A 17928-nucleotide genomic window follows, 5' to 3' on the forward strand; every position below is an offset into this window, starting at 1 on the left:
GCTTTGAATATAATATTCACACATCATATTATTTAGACCCCTCATACAAAGCAAAATTATTCATAATATCAATACATAGTTTATTAACGTAGTTTTCATGTAGTTAATGAACGCGAAAAGACGTAGTTTTTGAAGAAAAACTACACGTAGTTAATCAGGTAAATTACGTCTTAATTAACTACTTCTGAACCCTGCTGCAGATACACGTTTTCCAGATGTTTTCTCAAAAGAAAAGTAGAACTTTTAAATTTGACACTAGACGTCATAAACTACGGATTTATTACATATTTAGGGTATACCCATATTTAGTTTTACATCTTTAATTACTTATGTGTATTTTACACTAACCAAAAGTATAAAAAGTGAGGCATTTTTGAGCCCCATCCCTGATTGATCCATTTAGGTTGGGAAAGGTTATTTCAGATGGCGCTTTTTGACATTGACGTGTGACATCTCTATATTCATGTCACACAGATGTCACAGATTCATGTCAGTTGTCAGTAAGGTTGTCTGTCAGTTTATGTTTTTGGTGGTGATTTGTTAAAAATAACAAGTAAAATGTTTCTTCTTGATTATCTTTATTTTAAAAGATAATTATACCTTAAAACTCTCTTTAGTATTAATATTACTTTCTCCAATGACTTTAGAAGATCCTTTTTTCGTTGTCAAAGAGTAAGAATTGACTTCCACACCTTGCATGCAGAATTCCAATGGTTTTGTTTTTAGTTTGGCTTTAAAAAGTGTGTATTTTTAGTTACAATTATTCTTCTAATACATTAGTTAGACAGAGGTAGTTTTCAGCTCAGCTGGCTTTTTTTGATTGATATAATAATTTTTTTTTTAATTTTTAATTTGTTACATTTTCTTTATTTTTTTAGTGAAGTTTTTAGAGCATTAAAAAAGACTAGAGGACTTTACCGACGTTGGTCTGATTTTCAAAATGATTCCGACTTAATAACAAAAGATGAAATTGATTGGACTAATACTGAATTGAAAAATTCTTTAAGAAGTATCGAATGGGATTTGGAAGATTTAGAAGATACTATAGAAATTGTGGAGAAGAACCCTACAAAGTTTAAAATCGACAATAAAGAGCTGACTAAGAGAAAGAATTTTATTGATTCAACAAAAAATGAAATATTGTGCATAAAAGAACAAATCAACATGAATAGAGGAAGAGATCGAGATCTTATGTCTAGACAGGTAGAATTTTTAGCAACTTTGTAATTAAGTTGTTACTTATAAAATTATTTTTTTAGCCACTTCTAGAAAGTAGTAGTCCGGTAAGATTAACAAACATGCACGGCAGTACAAAATATGCAAAGCTAGAAAATGAAGTGGAAAGCCCTCAACATCAATTTTTGAAGAAACAACAAATGTACGAAGTTCAAAATCAAGATGACCAATTAGAAGCTATAGCTGGAAGTTTAGGTACACTAAAGACAGTGTCTAGACATATTGGTATTGAATTGGATGAGCAACAAGGGTAAATCTATCTACTATCAGCTTTAATTATTATAATTAGTGTTGTAATTATCCGGGAACATTCACTTATAATAACATGTATAAGCACCAACCAGTACCATAAAAAACATCCACCTTTAGAACTTCGTCTGTCATGTTAAGAAATGAAAGTAAATAATAAAGCGCTTCTCGTGTTTGTTCGCACTCAAAAAATTTCAATTAATGCCTGTATATATTTTTAATAGATTTTTTAAATTTACATTTTTTTAATTGAAAAGTAATATATTACATTTAAATGGAATATATTACATAACAATTATGTCAATTACAGGATTACAAGCTTGTTTTCTAACATTTCTTAAATGAAACAAATTATAAAATTTCAATATATGTATATTTGTCGTAGGTATGAAAAAAGTAAAATATAAAATGGACAAACGCTTACTTACATTGCAATAAAACTTCCACTTTTAGTTTTGCAATCCAAACGCAATATTTCTATTTCATAAATAAAAATATCCGACAACACTAAAATCACTGGCTGACAATGAAAACTAAAAAAAAATATAACAACACTTTTTGTTTTGGACCTGCTATTACTCTGTACTATTATGTGTTTGTTGTTGAAATAATATAAAATATCTAATTATAACTTGTAAATTTTAATATTTTAACATGATTTTAACTACTTTTGACAATAACTAACTTTTTATCGAGATGACATTTTAGACAGCAACTGACATATGTCATAATATTTGAATCTTAAATATGTATGTACTATAATTTAAATTACTATAATGCAACTTTATACTAAGAAAACATTTATACATTCACAAAATACAACAAAGTCTAATAATATAGTTTGAAAAAACAATGCATATTGAATTAAAATTGAAAAAGTTAAGCGCGACCCCTTGTGTCAAAATTAGATGATTAAATTTTCGCAATTTTTACACCATTCGAAGACCGGTGGCGCCTCTAGTGTTTGTCTGGGCGGTTGGTCTTTTACTCCCGCTTATGGCCATTAAAGAAAAAGTTCTAAAGGGGGATGTTTTGTGGTCAATACAATACTGTATAGTATTTACCAATACTGTATAGTATTTGAAATATACTGCATTATACAGGGTGGCCCGAACTGTATTCCGGAAACTTCGCCAGCATATTCTGCAGATAAAAATAATTACAGTTGAGGGTTGGAACCTTTGGTGTTACACAGCGAAATAAAACACTAAATCACCACAATACCTAACCAAAACACTTACTTTTACACTGGACCCGCGTTTCGCTAACAATGTTAGCATCATCAGAAGATGATTAAAAACTCAGTTTTTTGTATTGTGGTGATTTATGGTGGGTTCATACAGCCAAATAAAATAAAATAAGAATAAAATAAAATAAAATAAGAAAGTTGGTTATATGGGATACCGTACATGCGTTCATACAGCCAAATAAAATAACAAATAAAATAAGAAGACTTTATCTTTTAACTTCTTGTTTTATTTTATGTGAAAACGGCTTTGCGCACGCTTAATTCTAACCTACAAATATTTTCAGTTTGGATTTAATTTATTTTATAATTTCACATAAGTAAAATGTATAATATAGTAGGCAACGAATAAATAAATATACTATAAATAGTAAAATTACTATAAACAATCGTAAAAGTTAACTTTTATCCAGCCTCATCGTACTGCGCATGAGCAAATATATATTTCTTATTTTATTTTATTTGACTGTATGAACGCGCACAAATAAGAATTCCTTATTTCTTATTTTATTTTATTCTTATTTTATTTTATTTGGCTGTATGAACCCACCATTAGTGTTTTATTTTGCAGATAAAAATAAGTCGAATATACAGGGTGGCGCACCTCATTTGCCTCGGTTGATTATACGAGAACGGAAAGATGTAGAAACAAGATATTTTACGGGTGTATGTAGGGAGGCAATGTGCACAATTTAAAATTATTTTGAAATATACAGAGTGTCTCAGAACTAAGATTCATACCAAAGTTATATTTTTTCTTATGGAACGCCCGGTATTTTATTTCATTTTTGGATTCTTGGGCCCAAAAAAAGGCATTTATTATAAGTAATATGTTTAAAATTATTGGTGTTTGAGATATTTAAATATATTTATATATGCATGCTACAAGAGAACTGATTATCAACACCCTGTACATTACTTTTCAGAATTAATTCTTGTGCTGAGTTTAAAGGTAAAGAAATAAACTTTACTGAAAAATGTTATTGTTTCCTTAAATTTATACAGGGGTACCAAAAATTAGTGACCTATTTTACGGATTTATTTTACATAAAAACCGAGAGGTAAACCGCAGAGGGAAAAGTGTACACCGTAATTCCTTTTACTCAAATAATTCCTCAGAATTCCTCGTAATTCCTTCGGAATTCCTTGGTCTTCAAGGTCAAGGTCAAGCATTCAAGGTCTTCCTTAGAATTCCTTGGTAGGAACTCGGTAACTCTTTCAGTCTGAATCAGCGTTGCCACCTCGGTTTCGCAGTTCCGCAATGAATTTTTTCGTGATTTTTATAAATGTCTAATGTCTCTATAAGTACTTGATCTAACAGTAAAAAGTACTATTACGAGATTTACGTTTTTTAGTTAAATTTTAGGATTAATAGGGGATCATGAGGTGAAAATACTGGAAATATGTCGGCACTTACTTATTAAAATTAATTTTTCTCGGGATTTTTTGAAAATGATAGGTACCTAGTTGTATCTATAGGAAAGGAAATTAATAAAACTTCAGTTGCACGTCATAATACGATCACCAGTAAATTCCATAAGATTACGCATGGTGTCATTGATGAAATGCACCCAAAGTTGAATTAATTTCCCTATAGTATACCTAGGTATTATTCCGAGGAAATGAAAAAACAACTTTCTGAGTATAAAATGAGTGAATAAAAAAAATCTTATGAGGGTTTCTTTAAAATGGCGAAATCAGGGAACGTTATAAGTAGATCTCTCGGGGTGGTTCTGCCGTACTATTGGAATATATTTTAGATATATAATCGAGGATACAATATTAAATTAAAAGAATATCTAACCTGTAGATATTTGATATTAGGAAATTTTGGAAGCGATTCGAAAACGAAAAACAGATAGTAAAAAATCACCTGCAAAACGTTTTTCTTTAAATTCAGTACTACCTATTCTAGTATTCATGGTCTACTAATGTTCGTTAATTTTTTATAAAATTGCTTGTAATTCCTCTTAATTCCTGTGGAATTCCTCTAAATTCCTAAGGAATTCCTTGGAATTCATCGGAATTCTTACGGAAATCATTGGAATTCCTAGTAATTCCTAGGAATTCCTCGTAATTCCTTGGAATTTCTGTAGAATTCCTTCATAGTGTACACCATAATTCCTCTGCGGTTTACCCCTCGATAAAAACTTTGTTATTTCAAATGCAACACCCTGTATTTTTTTAAATAAATTGAAGCAGAATCAAATGCTCTTTCAAACTCTATTAGGGTTTCCTATACCTATCTATCTCAGATTTTGAATAAAAAGCGATTTTTAAATTAAATGGTAATCAAGATTGCTGGTATTCCCATGGCAATTTTCTAGTGACATTTAGTAACTATTTCCAAAATCGACATTAGTATATGGACATTATTATTTAAACAGTTTACTAAAATTTACCCACAATAGTTTAATAAGCAAGTATTCTTTATTTTATGAAGAAAAATAAATCCATATCTGCTGGTGGAACAAATGGATATGTTACTAGTGATTTTGTTTTGCGAGGAAAATTATTTCTTGGCCTCAAGAGCTAATGCTGAAAGATATTCAAATAGGAATCTTCCTGATAAGCGTTCCTTTGAAAAACTACTTGTCCTATTTCCTATTTCGCAGAATTGGTAGTGTAGTTTATAAAAAAACCTATTAGGCAGAAACCTGTTGTAGGAAGTGAAGAAATTGAATTTGCCGTAATTGGCTCTTTTATAAAAAAATCATATATCTACAAGTTATCGTAAAATAAAACAAAGAACTACTTCTTCTTTTTTCTTGATAGAATAATAAATACATATTAATAAATATTATTTATTAAACTATTGTAGGTCAATTAAATAAAAGTAAACTGGTATAGATTTAAATAAAGTCTATAAACTAATGTCGATTTTAAAAATAGTTACTAATTGTCACCAGAGCTGTCACTAGAAAATTGCCATGGCGATACCAGCCATTTTGATTGCTATTTTATTTAAAAATCGCTTTTTATTCAAAATCTGTGATAGATAGGTATAGGAAACCCTAATATAGTTTGAAAGAGCATTTGAATCTGCTTCGATTTATTTAAAAAAATACAGGGTGTTGCCTTTGAAATAACAAAGTTTTTATGTAAAATAAATCCTTAAAATAAATAACTAATTTTAGGTCCACCTGTATAAATTTAAGGAAGCAATAACATATTTCAGTAAAGTTTATTTCTTTGCCTTTAAACTCAGCAAAAGAATTAATTCTAAAAAGTAATGTACAGGGTATTGATAATCAATTCTTTTGTAGCATGCATAATATTTAAATAACTTTAAATATCTCGAAAACCAGTGATTTGAAACATATTTAACCCTTATAATAAATGTCTTTTTTTGGGCTCAAAAATCCAAAAATGAAATAAAATACCGGGTGTTCCATAAGAAAAGGTATAACTTCGGTATGGATCTTAGTTCTGAGACACCCTGTATATTTCAAAATAATTTTAAATTGTGCACCTTGACTCCCCACATATACCCATAAAATATTTTGTTTCTACATCTTTCTATTTTCGTATAATCAACCGAGTCGAATGAGGTGCGCCACCCTGTATGTCCCAAAATACTTAGTTTCAGAGATACAGGGTGTAGAAATTTTATTTTTATTTCGATTTTTTCCAAATAATTTCTGAGGTAAGTTATTTTTATCTGCAGAATATGCTGCCGAAGTTTCCGGAATACAATTCGAACCACCCTGTATAGACATTTAGCAAGCGGCAACGTAAGAATACTTCAATATTGGGGTAACTGCCTGTGTAGAATTTGGGGATTCCCCAGTACATTTTTACACCTCTATTATAATATAGATTTACTGTTTTAATTTGAATATTGCAGTATACATTGTTGATAGTTACTCTGCAATATAAATATGTCCAGAAAGAAGATAACCTTTCCTGAGTATACAGGGTGGCCCATCGAAAACGTTCCGCAAGGCATAACGGCCAGGGTATTTTTTTTTTCAAAAAATCCAAAAATACGTCAATTTTGTTTGTGAGGGGGACAACTTTTGCCCCAAAAATGATTGCAAAATCTTCAATCCTCTAAGCGGGGGTGTCATCCCCCAACTTTTTTCAAATGGGAAGGGGGTGAAGTGGCTCCGCTATGAAAAGAGCTTTCTATTCTCTATATTTCCCCGCCTCGTTTTTGAAAATCGGTCGGGTCATTGAGAAAATATGAAAGATTGAAATTTGAAAAGTTTATTTAAACATTTATCAGAGTAAATGATAAGGATAAATTCCTTCGACCAATTTGAGGTTTTTTCTTACTATTTCTAGATGTTTACGCATTTTTTCACTTGCCACAAGGTTGAATGATCAGGTGCGGTAGTTGCTAGATAGCTGTTCTGTGACTTGTGCGTTGAAGTTCTCAATATCGTTAAACTGACCTACAATAGAATTTCCAAAAATACCAGCCAACACGTTCAATTTTTGAGGGTTTTATGTGTGCACCTCGTGAAAAACCCTGGGGTTGTCCTCAGCCCAGTACCGACAGTTGTGCCCATTAACTACACCATTCAAAAAGAAAGTACACTCATCCGAAAAATACACATTAAAAAGGAAATTATGATCATTCGCCACTCGTTCACCCATAGTTTCAAAAAATTGCAAGCGACGATCAAAATCGTCTTCGATGAATTCTTGTACCAACTGAATTTTGTACAGGTGGAACTTTGTGGACTTTGTTGAACTCGGGTGTTTTTTTAATATCCTCTTGGACACTTGTACGATTCACGCCGGTTTCATTGGCTAATTTTCTTGTCCTCAGCGTACTATCCATGTCAACTTGGCCCAATATGGAATACCTCCATAGCTTCATTTACTACAGGATTTTCCCTCTACCTCTTTTTATTCATAACGGAACCAGTTTCGCGAAATTTTGCTACTAACTCGCGAACAATTTTGCCATATGTTTATGTTAATTCTTTTGTTGTTAATTATGTTTTAACAAGTGTAAACTCTAGAGTTTATACTTGAAAACGATTAGTGATACATCTGACTATAAGTTAAGTAAAGGCAAATTCGAAATTCTTTTAATGTATGTGTTTAAAATTTCTAGGTGTATACTTGGACAGGGGTTTGCTCTGGAGAGCACAAGTTGATGAGTTGTGCAACAAATTATCCACTAACATCTTTGTTCTAAGGAATTTGAGACACTGCGTTTCTGGTTATATTTTGAGACAAGCATACTTTGCTCTTTTCCATGCACATATGAAGTACGGCCTGATTGTTTGGGGTCATAGCAGTGGAGCCAATAGAGTCTTTGGACTACAAAGAAAGGCAGTTCGAATAATCTCAGATACACCATATCATGCAGACTGTCGACAAGAATTTGTTTCGAATAATATTTTAACACTGCCCTGTCTTTATATTTTAGAAACTTCTATATGTGAGAGAGAACATACATCAATATGTAACACATGAATCGGTCCATACTTATGCTACACGTAATAAAAATGATTTAAATTAAAAAAGTTGGCGTTTAAAAAGATGTCAGGACGGCCCTGGGTACTTAGGAATACATTTTTTTAATAAACTTCCACATTCTATTAGAGATTTTCCCATCACAAAAATTAAGTCTGTTCTAAAGACATTCTTTGTTGATCGGGCGTTTTATACTCTTAGTGAGTTTCTAGAATGTGATATTAGCAGTATTATGTACAAACACGTACAATTTTTGAGGGTTTTATGTGTGCACCTCGTGAAAAACCCTGGGGTGTCCTCAGCCCAGTACCGACAGTTGTGCCCATTAACTACACCATTCAAAAAGAAAGTACACTCATCCGAAAAATACACATTAAAATTATCATTCGCCACTCGTTCACCCATAGTTTCAAAAAATTGCAAGCGACGATCAAAATCGTCTTCGATGAATTCTTGTACCAACAGAATTTTGTACGGGTGGAACTTTGTGGACTTTGTTGAACTCGGGTGTTTTTTTAATATACTTTGGACACTTGTACGATTCACGCCGGTTTCATTGGCTAATTTTCTTGTCCTTAGCGTACTATCCATGGCAACTTGGCCCAATATGGAATACCTCCATAGCTTCATTTACTACAGGATTTTCCCTCTACCTCTTTTTATTCATAACGGAACCAGTTTCGCGAAATTTTGCTACTAACTCGCGAACAATTTTGCCATATGTTTATGTGTTTGTGTTTATCAGGACGGCGTTCATTGAATATCTGCGCAAACCGATTGCCACATTCATTATTTTTAAAATAAAGTTCGATTATTTCCACTTTTTCTGCAAGTGAGTACACCATAATTGTTAAAAAGTTTAACGATATTGAGAAGAACTTCAGCTATCTAGAAATTATCGCACCTGATCGTTCAACCTTGTGGCAAGTGAAAAAATGCGTAAACATTTATAAATAATAAGAAAAAACAGCAAATTGGTCAAAGGAATTTATCCTTATCATTTACTCTGTTAAATAAACTTTTCAAATTTCAATCCGTCATATTTTCTCAATGACTCGACCGATTTTCAAAAACGAAGCGGGAAAGTATAGAGAATATAAAGCCCTTTTTATTGCGGTACCACTTGACCCCCCCTCCCATTTGAAAAAAGTTGGGGGATGACACCCCCGCTTAGAGGGTTGAAGATTTTGCAATCATTTTTGGGGCAAAAGTTGTCCCCCTCACACAAGAACAGTTAACCTAATATGACAATAGGACTGCTCATTCAGCCAAAAGTGTCCGCCAGGTGCATGCGAAAACTACTCGCTTTGTGACGTCATTGTAGCCCTTGTCATGGTTATTAGTCCTTATCCGGCAACCAATAATACACACACGTGCATTATTGGTTACCGAATGCAAAACGTTCATTATTTAGTTTATTTATTTAAACACCTTATATGTATGCAGTATAGAAAATTAACTGTATAAATCGTATTAAATACTCGGATAATGCATTTTTAAGAACAGCAGTTCCCAGCATCACTTTTGCAAGCATTCTTTTTAGAGTACTTCCATATTTTGCTTTAAAATAATTAATAAACAAAATCGTGGGCACTTAGTATGCACTTTGTCACAATCCACAACACAAAATGAACGTATTTATACATTCTATAGCTCTAAAAACTTTAAAGACACCTTTTTCACATTTAAAATTGACAAAATAATTAACTCAAAATTTCTCAGCTGTTATTTTTATAAGTTTACCATAGGCAACTAATAATACACACTATCATGACAAGGCCACGAAGGCTTTGACAAGGGCTACAATGACGTCACAACTGTCAACTGAAGCGCGGGAAGAGGCGAACGTACGCCTTATGAGGATGAGCAATCCTATTAGTTTACCGTTCTTGCCCTTCACAAACAAAATTGACGTGTTTTTGAATCTTCTGAAAAAAAATTACCCTGGCCGTTATGCCTTGCGGAACGTTTTCGATGGGCCACCCTGTATACTTATTCTCATGGTCGTTAAATGGTTCTAGATGCTGACGCGACAACTAATCAACTTAATCAAACTCTCTCTCTCACACTCTATTTGTTCTCAATTTTTTTTTAACCTTTTGTTCTAAAATGTTCTCAATGCTCTCAAATGTACATTTTTCTCCAGAATAATGAGAAAAAGTGAAGAAATTCAGAATAAGAGAACTTATAAAAAAGTAACGCATTGATTTCCAACCCCTTTTCTGTTGTGCTAATTATAAATTTTTGACATTTGCTTGTTTTTGTTTGTTTATTCTCGTTCGTTCTCTGCGAATGTTCTCCAGAAATATATTCTCAAGCTATTTACAATACTAACTGTTAGTGTGGGATTACATGCGTCTGTAATGCGTCGTCCATCGTTGACTTTACACTCTTATTGGTTTAATTCAAAAAATGACACCTCATACTTAAATATGATTATACTGCCGGCATTTTTCCGTTTCCTATACGGCTAGCGCAACCGATTGCGTTAATCGCATAGGAAACGGACTCGATACCTGCAACTCCGTTTACTAAGTGGTCATCGCAACCCATGCAAAGAAGCGCTTGCAATGAACTTTCTAGGTATGCTCTATTTGTAGACACTTAGGACACAGAAAATGGGATACTCAATATTACTTGTAACCACTACACTATAACAAAACTCTAAGAATTAAGATTTAAACAATTTAATTTGACAATTAATCAAATAAATAAAGTTACAAAAATATTATTCCAACAAATGAAAATCATAATAATTCCATTCATTGATTTATATAGGGTAGATTGCGATAATTGTAATGCCATGTATGTATAGGCCAAACAGGTAGAAATTTAGATATAAGGATTAAAGAACATATAAAATCTATTAATAATCTCCAGCAAAGTTCCGGTCTAGCAACTCATATTAAATAGTCACACAGTTAATGAAAACTCAATTAAGTTATTAGATAGAAAAATAAAAAGCAGATGCTTAAATTACCCAGAATAGTTAGAAATATTAAAATCAGCTAAAAACGACAATAATGTAAACGACCAACAAGGATTTCTAAACACATTTTTTATTATCCCTATTGTAAACTCCTTAAATCCACCACCATAGCAAATATATTATATATCCTTAAAATGTAGTCAGACGGTTAGTTTTTAAAGGACTCTTAAAAATGTCTAAGTTACTCTTTTTATTTTTTTTGATACATCTAAAAGCGTGTTTTATTAAAATTCTAATATTTCAACGATGTTTCACAAGGAACCAACCACCGACTCAGCACTCTAGCACTATTTATTAAAAAAAAACAGATTGACATATCAACCACGTCTTAAAGCTGTGTTGCCGAACTGCCTTGCCAATATTAGCATATAAAACGTTAAAAATTACCTATTAGATTTATCTCTCAGTTATGTTGCTTTTTTTGGAATCCAGAATAAAAACACCTCATTATTAATTTAAATTCGATTAACGCAATCGGTTGCGCTAGCCGTATAGGAAACGGAAAAATGCTGCCGGGACGACGGACGACACATTATGGATGCATATAAAAACTCGCCTTAACACCTTATGATCGAAAAAAAAAACGGCGTCAGCGATAGCTATGTTAGTTATAGGCTAACTGAACGCCGTTTTTTTTTCGATCAGAAGTACATTATTTATATACTTTATTTTAGTATGTTGGATGAGTTTAGTACTGAACTTGAAAATACAGAATCCAAATTGGACACAACAATGAAAAAAGTTGCTAAAGTATTGAGAATATCAAACGGTAGGTATTAATTTGTATACTTAACTATGTATGGTTATTAGGGTGCCCGTTATTTCCCAAATTGATTTATTTTGCTGCCGCCCTCTGAAATTTTAGGTTTTGCTCTAAAAAAAGATATTCAACAAGCTCTTAATTTTTAATTTAAACCGTGCCGGAATAATTTTTAATCTCCTAAACAAATGAACCTACAGCTTCGACAATTCTAATACAAAATTTTACGCTCTACAAAAAAGGTCTCTTTGGTTCTTTCCATAAAAACATTCCTTTAAAAGTTATTCGCGGTCAAAGTTATTGCACACTGAAAGGCAATGAAACAATAATCTTAAATTATAGTTTTAATCAATTGATCATAGATGGCGCATATTAGTTTTCCATATTAAAGTTGGTAAAGAAATATTGTTTTATTGAAAAAAGTATGGCTCTAGATTAGAGGTGTGTAGTTCGTGAACGAACTAGTTCCAATGAACTATTCCGACCCGGGAATGAAAGGAACTAGTTCCCGATTTCTCAAAGAAATAGTTCCTCAGGACCTGTTCCGGGATCGAGACTGTGTGAGATTGAGCGTTTGAGCGCGCGTAGCCCGGTGGTAGGCAGGAGTGGGGAGTGCCAGCCGTACGTTATCGGATCCGGACCTAGAGGAACTAAACCACAGAATATACTAACGAAAAAGAAGCCCAAGTTCCTTGTAATAAATCGGTTCCATTTTCGTAACGCCATCTCTGGACAAAGATGACATTTACAGGTTAGCTAAAGGGTTGCGGGGCCGGGGGGAAATGTAAAATACACTTTTTTATTTTAATTATTTTTATTCGCTATTTGCAATTTTATTTTTAAAACATATTATCTGAAACAATCACATAATATGTCTTAAAAATAAAATTACAAACGGAAACAAAAGGAATTAAATAATCTGAAAATCTACAAAGTTTATTGATAAAAAAGTTAGGCTATGCAAATTGATATATTAAGTATAACCTCTTTGGTATAACATTGTTAAGCAAACATTAACAAATCATAACATATCAGATCATAGAACTAAAAAAAGTACTATTACATAAAAACAGGTGATACAATACTTCAAAATTAATTTTAACATAATATCAAAACCGAAAAATCAAACTGCAAACACGACCACACTTATCACAACAGAAATTAACACACACTTCCGCGGCAAATGTCCAAGAAAGACTGATCATTCTGATTGGTCCTGGTCCGGTCGTAGCTCACGACGTCGTATTGTCGGTAAGCAAAATCCCTGTCCAAAAATCTTGACGATCAGCGCCATCATCCGTCATAATTGGGAAATTTTTGCTGGAACCATTTTGAATATTTCACTTACATGGCCCTGAACTAAACTAAATAAAAGACTAGTTTACGTACGAACGGATCGGGCCAGCGCGATCGATGCTAGGCAGGAGTGGGAAATGCCAGCCGTATGCCGTATGTGATCGGATCCGGACCTAAAGGAACTAGAGGAACTAAATAAAAGACTAGTTTACGTATGGATCAGCCAGCGCGATTGATGCTAGGCAGGCGTGGGGAGTGCCAGCCGTATGTTATCGGATCCGGATATAGAGGAACTATTAAAAGACTAGTTCACGGGAATCTATTCAGTCGGCAGATCCGAGATATAATACAAGGCGACGACGATGGATTCGGCCTTGTCTATTGCCACAGCCGGCTCGGCGTAATTACCACAGAAAATTGTCGTGGATACTGTTTTTGATTTTTACTTTGTTTTTTAAATATTTTATGGGAATGTTTCACTTTAGCTCCCTAAAATTAAGAAATATCTTATAAAACGAAGTAGATATTCTGGATTTTTAGAAAAAACAAAAAGCTTGAAGTGAGGAAAAAAATTTTCAAATTTTTCATAAAATTTTTGTAATATTTGCTCCAATTGATTTGTGATATAGTTTTTTAAATTCTGATTTGAGTTTTTTTTAAATTTTTTTATCTGCAATAAAACTTACCTATATGTTTTTAACATACACAATTACACGTCTCGTTATATCTCCGTACATTATAAAAATTATACAGATCATACTGTGAATAGTTCTGACTGACAACGAAACGCATTAGCAAGCAAGGGGGATGTCAATGTTAGTCGCGAACTATTGTGAACTAAAGACCTAGTTCAAGGAACTATTCCTCTGGAGGAACTAGAACTAAGGAACTAGTTCCTCCCAAGGAACTAGAATTCCCACCTCTACTCTAGATCCTTTTTTAGTAAAAAAAAGGCGCAATTAGAATTTGCAGTGACTATTAGAAACATTTGATTATAAACTATGTGCATAACTTTGACCGCGAATAACTTTTAACTCTTTGAAGGGCAACATTTGTCAGTAAATAAAAGTGCTAGAGGGGCATGATTTTTTTCATTACTTTTTAATAAAAATATTTAACAGAACTAAGAACAAATATTGAAAATAAACTCTAAAACTATGAAAAACAATTTTTTTTATATAAATAATGACGTCATTGCGTGGTACATATACAGTACCATTGCCCCAGTATAATTTTACTCGAAAGTGTGGAAGTCCTGGAAGCATGTCTTGTTTGCCCCTAGACAGAGAGGAACTCGACAAACCGAACATATCCAGTTGGTACAAACTTGCTGTTTTGATGTACTGCATTTTGCACATCGCCGCCGAGAATCTCTTTCCGGTTGATGGGAACTTTGGTTGTGCCTAATTTCTAGGGGAATGAATGGCTTAAACTGTTTTTTTAGCAACTGTTTCTCCACAGCTATAAGCTTTCCTTTTGTTTTTTATAACCAGGTCTGCAACTAGTCCTTGTGATATGCTTCTTCTAAACTCTTTCATGGATATTTTTGGCGAATGAAGTTCTTTATATAAAACGAAAGCGTTTACTACTGCTGCATCGAGAAAGTAGAAGAATATCCTGTGCCACCATTTTTTTGATTTCCTGTTTATTTTATACAAATTCAGATTTTGATCAAATTTATCAACAAAATTCATGTTGGCGTTATAATCTGACAGCGCTTGCGGACAACGAACTTTGGTTGTAGTACCATTCTTTTCTTTCCTATTGACCTCAGTGGTTCCAAAAGGAGAATGAAAATTTGACAGTAAATAAACACTACGCTTATCTCTCCATTTAAAAGCTACAATTCTTGATGGATTGCTAAAACTTCAAATTCCCCCTCTTCAATTTTCGATCCGGTTTAAACACCGGCAAAGTTTTTCTCGATGGATTTACGGTACCACAGGCATGAATTAGTTTTTCTTCAGGTCTTCCAGAAGTTCGGTACTATTGAAGAAGTTGTCAGAAATAGACAATGTGCTCTTTATTTTCCAATCCATTGAGCATTTGTTTAATAACTCTGGCACCTAATTGTTTTTCAGCGTCCTCCGCTTTACCGGTATATATATCAAATTTTTGACAGTAGCCATTTTTATTCGCTAAAATCCATACCTGTATCCTCGTTTAATAGGTTTTTGGGCATGTACTGTTTGAGCGAGCTTCTCCCTTTGAATTTTATCATTGACTCGTCTATTACAAGTTCCCTACTTGGAGCCATACACCTTTCAAAATTCTCAGCTAAGCAATCAATAATGGTCGCACTTTGTACAATTTATCGTAGTGGGCTTCTCCCTTTTTAGGCATTAGCACGTTATTATTGAGATGGAAGTTCGAAAGGAGCCAACTAAAGCGCTTCACAGGCATCAATCCACTTATGTAAGCATCATTTATATCAGGAGAAGTACTCCAGTAGTCCCTATAGCTCGGTAATCGTTTAATTCCCATTAATAAATTTATGCCTAGAAAGGTTTTTATTTCTGAGATTTCGGTAAGTTTTTGTTTGCTGAAAGACTGCTGTGCGTACAAATTTGTCTGGAATACTATGTGGTCAAGCAGACCATCATTAAAAAATAACTTGAAAAGTTTGTACGGAGTAGGATCAACCATTTCTCTCACAACAGGTTTAATTCCGGACTCTGACGTAAAGTTTGAGGGGGGTACTGGTTCAACAAGCTTAGACCAGTCGTTAGAGTTTACGGGTGGTACAGGAAGCAGATTAGTTGCTAAAATAGATAATGGCACGTTATCTTCTGGATCAGTATCAGAATCAGTAAAATTCAAAGCAGGTGTAGTTTGGTCCAACAGTATTTGGTCATCTTCATCTTCCGACTCACTAAATACAGACTCCGGCTCGGAAGGTATTGGCTCCGCGTCGTTATATATATTATTCAATTCATCTTGCAGGTCATCATAACTCCAACCTTTTAGCTTAAATGGTAACGAATCCATATCTTGAATATCTAAAAAATAATGTGGCATAATCAGGATAGAATATTTGCCTAAGCGTGCAACGGTACACTTATAGTACCACAACAAACTACCAAAATAAAACAAAAAAAAATATTTTTTTCTTGTACCAAAATAATATTATTGTTATAAATGATCAAATATATTATTATTACAGGAAAGGCACCTATATTTTATTATATTTCACTTACTTTTCTGTATATTCAGCAGACTTTCACTTGCAACCACCTTAACGCTATGATTTTATCAATAAAACTGATCGCAGAACCGAAACTGCCACGTGCAACAGTTTAAATGAACAAACAGCCGTCAGAGTGCGACCAATATTACGTTGGTCGAGAAAATGCTCCATTGCACAACTAGCTAAAAATGTTTGAAGGGGTGGTACATTTTTTAGACCGGTGCCCCACTAATACATATATTTTCCGGGTACAATTGTTATACCGGTGCCCCTCAAAGAGTTAAAGGAATGTTTTTGTGTAAACAACCAAATAGATTTTCTTTGTAGAGCGTAAAATTTGACTTGTATTAGAATATGTCTTTGTCGAAGCTTAGACGAAGTTAGAGCAAAAACTAAAATTTCTTAGGGGGGCAGCAAAAAAAAATCAACATGGGAAATATCGGACACCCTAATGATTATATCAGTTCTAATATTTATGATATTTCTTATTCCTTTTTATAGATAAACGTCAGTGGACAGCTATAATAACTCTGGTTATTGTACTTATAATTGTGATACTTTTGTTTTTCATACTGTGATTATCATATTATAATTTTCACTTCTACAGTTTAGCAGATCATAGATTTCAAGTACAAAACAATAAATAATGTAAACGATTTCATTGAATATGTTCTTTCTTTGTTAAAAAAAGCGGTTTTTAAAGATATACATAAATAAGTATAACAAAGCATTTCATATTCAATAAAATGTTTTAATTTCTTCTATTTGGAGTGCCATATAAACTAAGTAGATATATATAAGTACACTAAAGTCAAAATATGTATCCTAGAAAATTTTGGTAGAATTAAATGTTAACTAATTTTTAACATACCCTTAGCGTTAATAATATAGCATTGGAAAATGCTTTAGGAAAAGACATAGAACTTATAAGTATATAATCCAAATACATTATTTAAGAACTGCAAGTGTATACATTATATTTATTTTTATTATTTATGTATTTGTTTTCATGTAAAAAAGAAAATGTTCTTTAAAAGTAATTATTTTTAATATGAATTAATATCACTGATCTGTTAAAAAGTTGATTTAGTTGATATAATCTAGAATTAAGGAGGCAGTTCTTAAATTAGTATGCTTAAAATAGCGTTTTTTATACAGTACCAATTTACTAGATTATTGAAAAGTTAATATAATGTCTATTCTTTTTTATAAGATTTCTAGATATTTTCCTCTAACTGTGAATTTGTGTTATAGATTTAATTAATTGTGATTTGCCCAGATATATAATTTTACTTTTTACATTAAATTATTTTTCTTATACATAGTTATTAGGCTTTATGTAAACTGTCTGTTATAAAATTTTATCAGTTTCAACTCTGATTTTTATTGTATGCCTGTGTAAGTCCTAATAACCTTACTCATAGAGAAAATAAATAGGCTGTACTTAAACTGCCGTTAAACGGTAGCTTACTAAAATGCCGTTAATAGGTATGACGTCGTTGATGTGACGCACTTGACGGCTTTATGAAATA

General features: G+C 32.7%; 1 protein-coding gene across 1 annotated transcript; it reads left to right on the forward strand.

Moving 5' to 3' along the window:
- Positions 1–484: 484 nt before the first annotated feature.
- On the forward strand, positions 485–17007 carry LOC115880912 (syntaxin-6). The gene is made up of 5 exons (XM_030898240.1): positions 485–672; positions 879–1203; positions 1260–1486; positions 11828–11922; positions 16898–17007. The coding sequence occupies exons 1-5, from the start codon at positions 638–640 to the stop codon at positions 16972–16974; spliced, it is 759 nt and encodes a 252-aa protein (XP_030754100.1). The 5' UTR covers positions 485–637; the 3' UTR covers positions 16975–17007.
- The last annotated feature ends 921 nt before the right edge of the window (positions 17008–17928 follow it).

The sequence above is a fragment of the Sitophilus oryzae genome, unplaced genomic scaffold (genome assembly GCF_002938485.1).
Source record: "Sitophilus oryzae breed Bouriz unplaced genomic scaffold, Soryzae_2.0 scaffold_1660_pilon_pilon, whole genome shotgun sequence".
Taxonomy (NCBI): Eukaryota; Metazoa; Arthropoda; class Insecta; order Coleoptera; family Curculionidae; genus Sitophilus; species Sitophilus oryzae.

Coding starts and splice junctions, on each gene's coding strand:
- LOC115880912 (XM_030898240.1), top strand. CDS start 638: ATGACTTTAGAAGATCCTTTTTTCGTTGTCAAAGA. Junction 673..878: donor CCTTTTTTCGTTGTCAAAGA/GTAAGAATTGAC, acceptor TTATTTTTTTAG/TGAAGTTTTTAGAGCATTAA. Junction 1,204..1,259: donor GAGATCTTATGTCTAGACAG/GTAGAATTTTTA, acceptor TTATTTTTTTAG/CCACTTCTAGAAAGTAGTAG.